At 45.6% G+C, this 9,992-nt stretch overlaps 1 protein-coding gene across 1 annotated transcript in view; it reads left to right on the plus strand.

Annotated features, from left to right (window-relative positions):
• SYNPO2L (synaptopodin 2 like) overlaps positions 1-5,070 on the plus strand; it is a 35,327-nt gene extending 30,257 nt beyond the window's left edge. The window contains exon 4 of the mRNA XM_056495008.1: positions 1-5,070. This exon is cut by the window's left edge and continues 503 nt beyond it. Within this exon, the coding sequence (XP_056350983.1) occupies positions 1-1,830 (1,830 nt within the window). The 3' untranslated portion in view covers positions 1,831-5,070.
• The last annotated feature ends 4,922 nt before the right edge of the window (positions 5,071-9,992 follow it).

The raw sequence follows: 9,992 nt of genomic DNA on the forward strand, positions 1-9,992 counted from the left end.
ATGCCTGTGCCAGAGAAGGCAGACAACGTGCCCCTCAGTATCCACCTGGAAGGTGTACAAGTGCCCAGCAAGCAGCCAGCCACTGTCCCCACTCAGCTCCTGACTGCCCCCAGCCCCACCTTCTTCCCACCTCCCCCAAGCACCCCTGACCCCTTCTCTGCAAGTTCAACAAGCATGTTCAACAGGTCTGCACGGCCCTTTACTCCTGGCTTTTCTGGCCAACGTCCAGCAACATCCTCCGTCATCTTTAGGCCATCTGCACCCAAAAAACCCACTGAAAATCTGGGTGGGCAAAGCACAGTGGTTCCTCCTTTCTCACGTCAGGTTCCAGGAGCACCTGCCAATGCACCAGTGCCAACACAGCGTGGTCCAGTCAGCTCCTCCACATCTCTGTATATTCCTGCACCAGGAAGACCAACATCACCACTGGAGTCACAGCCAAAAGGGGGAGGAAGCGCTTCAGAGATCAAGCCTTCTGCCAACACTGCCCGGACATCCAGCACCTCTATCTTCCTGTCAACTCCCTCAAAGCCAGGAGGGAATATGGCCTCTGCAGCATCCCAGCCAAGAGTCCCTGGAACAGCCTCTTCTTCATTGTATATTACTCCAGCACCATCACAGCACATGAGAAGCAGTTCCCCTGTGCCAAAACAGCCTTCTCCTGCCATCACTCCAGCAACACCACGACCTCCTTCGGAGCCCTTCACCTCCAGGGAGCAGAGGATTGCTGTGCCAGCTCCCCGCACAGGCATCCTGCAGGAGGCTCGCCGGCGGGGCAACAAGAAACCCATGTTCAGTAAGGTTGAGGAGAAGAAGAATTCGCCCAACCCTGAGCTCCTGTCCCTGGTGCAGAACCTGGATGAGAAACCAAAAGGTGACCACCCCGGGGCAGGCTTTGAGTCTGGGCCTGAGGAGGACTTCCTCAGCCTGGGTGCTGAGGCCTGCAACTTCATGCAGTCTTCGGGCCGCAAGTTCAAGACCCCACCTCCAGTGGCCCCCAAGCCTCAGCAAGATGCTGGATTGGTAAATGGGGCCCAGGACATGCCTCAGCTTAAAGGCAAGGGGGCAGAGCTCTTTGCCAAACGCCAGAGCCGCATGGACAAATTTGTAGTGGAAACAACACCGAAGCCAGAGTACAAGCCCAGGACCCCCTCTCCATCCCCTTCTCTACCCTCATGCTGGAAGTATTCACCCAACATCCGGGCTCCCCCTCCAATAGCTTACAACCCAATGCATTCCCCTTTCTATCCCCTGGCAGCCACCAAATCTCAGGCTAACAAAGCAGAGAGCAAAGTGAAAAAGGCACCTGGCCAGAAATCAGGCATCAAGGTCATTGATATAATGCGCCACCAGCCCTATCAATTAAAGTCAGCTATGTTCTGTTTTGGGGATCCCCCAAGCCCCAGCACTCAGACTACTCCTGGTCAGCCAACCCCACAGGCTAGCTCATCCTTCATGGCAGCCAAGCAGGTCCCTGTGAAAATAGCCAAGACCCAGGAGATTCGTCGCTTCTCCACGCCAGCTCCCATGCCAGCTTCCAGCAGCCTGGCACCCACTGTGCTTGTGCCCCGCTCAGCCACCATGCTGGATGAGCCATTGTGGAGAACAGAAATGGCCTCTTCTGCCCCTGCTACACCAGCACCCTTCCAGGTGGAGCTCAGCCCCTCCCCTAAGCCATATCCAAGCTCCCCAGAGCCTGGGCAAGTGGGACAGGGACCTCCTCCAAACTCAGCCTCTGCCTCTCGGTTTCAGGTGGCCAGGCCCAAATTCTCTGCAGCAAGAACAGGCATGCAGGCCAATGTGTGGAGGCCAAGTTTTGGCCATCACTGAGGCAGGCACCCCTCCCATCCTGTCCGTGGCCCCGCAGAGCTAGCGCTTGTTTTGTCTTTCATGTCAGCTCAGTACTTTGGGATAAGTGACACAAAATGAAGGAAAAAACCCTCAAAAAATTACTGCCCTTCTGCACCACCCGCTTCCCCAGCCTCCCCTTGGTCTCAGATGGGATACTTCACGGAAAGGCTTACTGGCTGTGGCTACAGCAGGAGGAAGAATGTGGAAGAGGGCACGTGTGTGGTACACAAAGGCTGGGAACTTGTACGTAGCAGCAAAACCCACCTCCAGAGGGGGTGAATGGCAGAGATTATCTCACATGCAGACACACATGAAGCAATAGCTTTTCTTTCCCAAGGGCTTTGGAGTCACCCCTGCACGGAAGGAAACTAGGAGGCAAGAGCTTTCCAGGAAGAAAGGGTGAGAGGTGGGATTACAGAACAGAAGCCCCAGCTTTCCCATTAGACTGTTCTCTGATCCTCCCAGTCTGTACATGTTCACTTGTGTGTGCACACACACATGCACACAGCAGCACTCAGCAGGGAGTCAAAGGACTGTAGGGACCTTGGACATTTCTCCCAAACTTCCCTCTGTGGAAGCATGGGAAAGAAGGCAAGAAGAGTGAGCAGTGGTGTTTGCCCATGCACATGTGGGCAGTGTGCCCTGTGCCCAAGAGTGGCCATGTGTGCCTGTTCCTCCAGACACCAGGGCTGGGGGTAAAAGGGAGAATCATCCTAGCTGGTACTAAATGTCACTATCAGGTCTGGAAATAGTTTGCCAAAGAGTGGCTTTATGGGCCTATCACTAGCTGTGGGAACTGCAGAAGCAAGTATCCACTTTTGAGGATACACAAAGTCAAAGCTAAGCTTGGGCACTGTCTGGTTGGCACAAAGAAAGGCCCTGCAGTATCAGTCCCACTGAACAGGATATGGATGCTGTAAGTAAAAAGGTGGATTGCATGGGAGAAGGTATAGTTGCTTTAAAATGAAGCAGGACTGAATATGCATTTGTACATGGTCTTTTTGTTTAGTTTAGGATGGAAGTGAGGCTAGTTTAGAAATGGGTCATGATATAAAACTTGCTGAAAGCTTTGTGATGAGGGGAAAACAAAACCTTTATAGACATTCTCAGCATAGAAGTGGAGGTCAGGAAAACAGAAAGTCACAAGTAAAACTTCATATGAAATGTCTTAGGTATTATTGTGGGGCCTATTTGATAAAAACTGAAGTGCTCTGAGAATCCCAGAGGATCTGCACTCACACACATATATAGAGCTCAGTTTGCTGGTGATGCTGGGGAAACAGTGCTGGGTATTCCTTGAATGTCCCAGGCTAGCCTCCAACTTAATCCCTACACTACAGGCTTACAGGAAGAAGGCACTGCCTTCCCAAGGGAGAATTCAGCATATTAGTAAGGACCGTTCATGTGTGTGTGCATGCCATCTATACTCTGGTTTACCCATCCCCCAGCCATTTACTTTCTGCTTGTAGTCCTCCTTTGCCAGTAGCCACTTTTCCAGTGTGATCCCACAAGCACACCAAGAAAGCATTGCTCCTGGAACGCTGGCTCCAAACACAGCAGATGTCCCTGCTGCAGAGAAGGGGTTTGCCACTTCTTTCTGAGTCAGGGTTGCCCAGACTTTTGCCAAACCCTTAGGAATGTGTACAGGAGGCAGAAGAAGGGTCTCATAGCCCTCTGCCTTGAGACAAGTCTCCCTTTCATTAGACTTCCTCCTCTCCTTCAAGAAGTAGCCATTCTCCGGCTGGACTGAGCACAAACGTTGGATATACAAAAGTGGAGGTTCTGGGGAAATAAAAGGAATGCAAGTGGGGCTGAAGCAGACTCTATGCAGTGCAGCTAGTGCTGTTTCATCCTAAATCTAAGCCAACCTTCCTCTGCATAGCAGGAGCTTATGCTGTGTAGCTTTTTCATGATAGCTCTACTTTTTCTTGGAGGCTTGAAAGTCTTTCTCTGTGAGCACCTGGGGATTTTTCATGTGTGCTCTCCTATGAAGAAAAAGAAGGCTGGAAAACCTAGCTAGGACCTCTGATACTGGACAAGCTTGGGAGGGAGAGAATGAGAGAAAAGGAAAAGTAATACACAAATCTGCCTTTGACTCTTTCACACTCTGGCTGGACATTTTTGTAGGCCTGTGTTTGCAGTGCACAATCCAGGTGGCCCTGAAACATATAATGAACATGCTGGGGAGAGAGGAGGACAGAACTTACACCTCACTTGGCACACTGTCTACCATGGGAGAGGATTGTAAGAAAAGCCATGGGAATACCTTGAGTTAATGGACAGAGGTGAGACTGAGTCAGAAGAGATGCTGCATCTGGTTGTATGATATAAGAGCAGCCAACCTGAATTGATGAGGAGATTGTGTCCCTGAAAAGCCCCAGAGAGGATGTCATCACCTCACAGTTAATTCAAATCACCAGAATCCACTTAGCTCCAGTGAAGGGGAGCAGCCATGCTACAAAACCTATCTCAGATGATTGCTTTCTCACTCATCCTGTACTGTATTGCATTGCCAGCATTTCTGAGAATTAAAAAAGAAAAAAAAAAAAAAAAAAAAAAAAAAAAAAAAAAAAAAAAAAAAAGAGGAGAAAAAAAAGGACCTATGTGCAAACTGAACTTTTGTGACTCTTCCCAAACATGGAGGGAGGAATCTTCTATCTATCTAATCTTTTATCTAGGAAAGCTGTACGAAGGAACTCAAGAAGTAGCAGTGCTCCAAAAGCTTTGTCTCTTGTGGAGTGTTGTCTGTCCCTGGCTTAGACAGACAAGCTAGCCCAGGCTAAAAGCATTACTGAACTCAGGTGTACAGAGGGGTTGTGTGGACCAGAGAAAGGGTGCTCAACATAATTCTGCAGTCAAGAAATAACCTAAGAAAGTCTGATTCTTACTTTAGTATCCCTTTTCCTCAGGCCCCTAAAGTTAAGTGCTCTCAGGGCCTGATAGTCTCAGGAAATTAATTTTGCCACTGGAAAAATAGAGAAGTCTGGCCTTAGTATGTAAGGGAGATTGGATGGGTTTAGTATTTTGGTGATCCCACCCCAGATATCTGGGAGACAATGATTTCTGCTGAGGAGTTATTGCCAAACACCATTCAATGTTAGATATCATAATCCAAGTGAGTAGAAAAACAGCATTTGCCCCATCATTTCTGATAATGTAATGGGCAGGAAATGAAAAAAGGGAGGTTTGATTGGAGAACAAATATTCAAAAGAATATATAAAATATATATATATAAGAATCAGGAGGCTGGGAATCCTGCATTTTACTTACAGCTTCAAAGCTATGTTTAGAAGCAAAACCAAAGTAGTTTAATGGATTTCAACCCCTCACAGCCTTTTCTGGATCCTATGCTGACACAGGACTTGATCTGCAGAAGCAGAGGCTGTTGCAGATGAGGCCTACAGTGCTCATGGTGTATCCCAAATAAGGCCTGTACCTGAAAGTAGCATGAGATAAGAAATAACACTGAGATGCACCTGTTAAGTTGTAAGGAAGAAACCTGAACTACTGCTGGCTTTAAGCAGCTCTGCTAATGTCTGCTCATGAAAATACTGTGCCTGTTAGAAAGATCACAGGTGAGGTTACAAGAAATACCTTTGAAACATGTAAGCTTGTCTTGAGCCTCTCCAAATGTCTAATCCCTCAGCTGTTGAACAAGCACAGACATAAACAGTTGTATGACAAGTTTTAGCTCCTACCTGCTAGTTATAAGCTGCAGTGGTAGGCCAAACCCCAGTGTTCCCTTGTTAAGTATTTGAAGATGTCTTCATGGACTCTGGTTTAAAACTGCCTATCATCCCTCCTCTCTAGCATGCTGCAGGCTACACATTGCAGCTATAGCAATTCAGGGGTTTTATCTTTACTTCAGAAGTAACAGTCCCTTCCCTCTCAATATATAAGTATATATATACTTACCAGAGATAACCTCAAGATCCTGCAGCATCTGGGAGGAAGCATCTCAGAAGAGACTGGTGTGATGAGGAGTCACTGATACCAGACATGGGCAAGATTGTTCCTTGTAAAGAATATGCTCCCTTTCTGCTATAATATCCTGCACTAGACCTTTTTCCTAGAAGAGACCATCAGTGCTCTGAAAATGGGAGCCCAGCAGCAATTCTCTGTCTGGTGAAAGATGTGACCCCATGTGAACAGAGTTGGCATCTTTGTTTATGGAAATACCTTTTTTCCTTTTCTGTTTTGTCTCTTTTTTTTTTTTTTTTTTTTTTTTTTTTCCAATTTACAATCACTTTCTATTTGTTTGTGCAGAAAAATAAACTTGTGATATGCACTTTACATGTGGCATTTTGTCACTTTCTTTGCTTGGCACCCAGGAGGAATTGCTATGTGTACAGCACATGCATTTAGCACTACCTACTACAAACTGCTAAGGACAAGAGAATATAAGGAGTTCAAAAAAGGATAGGATGTCTCAGCAATAAAAATACCTAGGTTGGACTTAAAGCCTCTATACATTAAAAAACCCCATTCAAGCAAAAACTTATGGGAGATCCGAAACTTTAGTACTACAGACTATAGAACACACACTCACTGAGAGGTTGAAGACATTTCTGGACCAGGCTGAGATGGCCTGCCCCATCACTGCCCCTCAGCCTGTTCTAATCTAAACTCTACCCTCTGCTTGTAAATCCAGTATCAGTGGAACTTGGTCAGCTCTGATAAATCCAAATATAAACTCACATTAAACAATTCAACTTAATATGAACCAAGATGTCAGAAAAACAAGTCAGTCAGAAAATCAAATATATCCCATTGTATTCTCAGGCTCCAAATCTAATCCCAGCTCTAAACTTAACCCAATTCATGTTAAAGTCTACTCAGTTTCTGGGTCCTGAGAGGTTCATTGTGTTCAGCTTAGGACAAGCATTAGCAGGTTGCCTTTCCCAGACATATCTCACTCACAGATAGCAGTTCCTAAGCACTGCAAAAGACACTGGGATCAGCTGTAGGATTAGACCGCAGGCTCTGAACATTTGTCCAAGTATAATTTTGTGGATGTTTGTCAGATTGATTGCAAGGAGGGCTTCCTTTTGCAGTGGTCTACAGGTAGGTCCCAGGACTATCCAGCATATTTCTGATTGACTTGCCATCAGAAAATGCAGAAAGGGGCAGCAGTGTTTGCTGATGCCAAACCTAAGCTTTTGTCCAACCAGAAGCATAGCTCCCAAAAAAGTAAGTATACAGATGCACAGGCTGCAGATTAGGACTGCATCTTGTTTTGCTTAATAAATCTGACATAGTAGGATTATGAGCTACTCCAGATGGTTTGACACATTGCAGGACAGTTGCTGTATCTAGGGCTCTTAATTAAATTCCCTTTTAACCTCTACAACCTTCTCAAGTGAGAGTCATTTCCTCTCAGAGCAGATCATGTCAGAAGGAGCCAGACAAACAGACTTTGAAAAGTGGAACAGTAGCCTGCCAAGCCAAAGGATTACTAAACAGCTATGTAGCAGGCTAGGGATTAACCTGGCCTTCAGTACCCACCTTAAAGAAAAGTTTAAAACCAAAAAATAGTAAAGTGCCTAATACAGATATCTACCCCAAACAATCATAACCGATGGAAGGAGAATGTGCAGCAAAGGGGGAAGTGTGTGGCATGCAGGAAAGACAAGGGCTATTCCCCATCAGCACAGACCTATAGCTTCAGTGGCCACTAGATGTTGCCACTGTTCTTCTCGGAGTTACCTGGAGTTTTGGCATTTGTCTCATGTGGTGTTAAGTCCAGAGGGTTTAAAATCTTAGGAAGTCCTTTCTTCCTAATCTATCCTCTTTTGACGGTCACATATGGTGGTGCTCCATCCCACATACCAGAGAAGAAGGTCAGGCTCATACCAGAGAGTTTTGGCAGCGAGGGGAGAACTTGCTGAGGCTTGGAGGGGATTCCGGGGTCACGCAAACAGGCTGCCCAGCAAGTAACACCATTGGATTGGCAGCTACTGCACACACACTCCAGCTCTGTGGGCAAATCCTACATATTTCTGTCCCAGTTCTTCGTCTTACCATGCATTAAGCCCACTTAGTGGCACAAGAGAGCCTGGCATTTACAGTTTCTCCTATTTTGGTGCTACAAAGCACTGACAAGTCTCCCTGATGTCTGTGTAAACTGGAACAGGTTAAGAATATGTGAAATATTTTACAATAACAAAAATTATATTTATTTCATCATCATCATCACCATAACAATAACCAGAAAGAAAGAGTTTTGCAATTTTTTTTCAGAACAGATTGAATCATGTTAGAATCTGCTGTTTATGAATACTTTTAACACAGATCAGTCCTGGGCATCAGGGAAAAAAGAGAGCAAGGGCAGGGTTTAATTCTCCATCTTTGAAAAATTAAACTGGTGAAGACAGATGCTGTTTTCCTGACTTCAACATAATCAAAATGTGTTCTGGAGACAGCTCTGCTGCTGATGCTTCTCTGAAGTACTGCTTGTGTCCATCTAGCAGCATAATAAGGCAGATTTCATGTGCTGCTCTTTAAATGAGTTTGTAGGCATTGACAACTTGAAGTTGGACCATTTGAAATTAGGTGTACAACAATGCAGTGTGAAAATAAATTAATTTTGAAGATACGTCAGAGAAAGCAAAGCTTTGTTTAGGCTGTTCCTCAGGCCACTTAAATGAAGGGTATATTTGGAAAGAGGGAGGTAGTCACAGTGAGATAAAGACATTTTCTTGCACGATTATAAATTCTCCGAAGTGGTGAAAGTCCTACAGGCAGAACATCACTACCCCACTGGCACTAATGGAAATTCCATGTACTTAAGAAAGGATTGAATTTAGCTACCAAACCTCACCACAGTCCAGGTGAACCCTTCCACCCCAAACAAAACTAAACCACCTCAAGCACAGCTTGTAGTGATTTAAAACCCTCAGCATTGACAAGTATGAGTGGGTAAGATAACAGTAAGATAACAGATATCTTCTTCTGAGTTCATTGCATTATTTATGACAGGGGTAGAAGATTGGTATGATATTCCCAATGCAAAAAAGGCCATTGACTTGCTGAACCTGGCACCATGGCAGGACAGAAGTGAAATCTCTGCTAGATCCACAATTGACATTTATAGACTTGTGAACTAGACATTGCCATGTCTCAGGAAAAACCGTGTATAGAAAGGAGAAAGGAGCAAGATTTAGCTCTCAGTGTGGTAACTGAAAATAAAGACATATAATTTTATTCAAAGGAAGAGTGGGAGGTAAGAATCTCAGTTTAAGGTGTGTCTTTGTGTTTAAGTGTCAGACAGAAGATACAAATCACTCTATAAATCCTGGTGCCATACTAATAGGTTCAAGGCTCAGGCTCTGTTCAGTTCCTTCCAGATGCACTCTTAGGTCCCATGTCTCACCTGGGGTATGTATACTTCTCATATTAGACCTTAACAAGACAAACAAATGCTTCGTTCCCATCACTCCTTAAATCTGGACTTCAGCATCCTTGGCCTAAATCCTAACCCTGCTTGCCTCTTGCTCTTTGGGCTGAGGATCCACAGCAGACTCTTGTCTCCTGGAGTTGGCTCACCCTGAATTGTTACTGCTTTGTTCCTGATCCTAATTGCAGGGCATATTCATAGTCTGATTGAGATCCTCACACACTGTGCTAGACATGCCTTTTCTTCATCTTGCTATTGCTTTTCCCTAGTGTCTCTTGAGTTCTTTAAGAGGGATCACATCTGTTTCCTGCTCCCTTCCTATTACCATAGGGCACTCTGCTCCCTTCCAGCATGCTCAGCCTCTCTCTGCAGCTGCCTGGGGTGGGAGGAAGCAAAGGTGCACCAGGTACCTCTGCTTGATAGCGTGTGATGTGACAGGGACATATTTCCCTGCTACATCATCTTTTGGAGCTACATCATGCCTTGAAATCCATCAGGTTCCCACATGATATCCAGCTGGCACAGACTGTTCCCCTAAGGTGTAGTTTGTGCTGAGGAGGGCACAGGACATGACTGGAGAAATAAAACAACACCTATAAAGTGGTCTGAAAACAGCTGCTGGAAGCAAGTAGAGTGGAGGTAGAGTTTAGCATCAGCTTAGCTACTGCAAAAAGGTGCCACATAACAGTAGCTGCATTTCTCAACTCATCTGATGATATAAATCACATTAATTTCTCAGATGAT

The sequence above is a fragment of the Oenanthe melanoleuca genome, chromosome 6 (assembly GCF_029582105.1).
Source record: "Oenanthe melanoleuca isolate GR-GAL-2019-014 chromosome 6, OMel1.0, whole genome shotgun sequence".
Classification (NCBI taxonomy): domain Eukaryota; kingdom Metazoa; phylum Chordata; class Aves; order Passeriformes; family Muscicapidae; genus Oenanthe; species Oenanthe melanoleuca.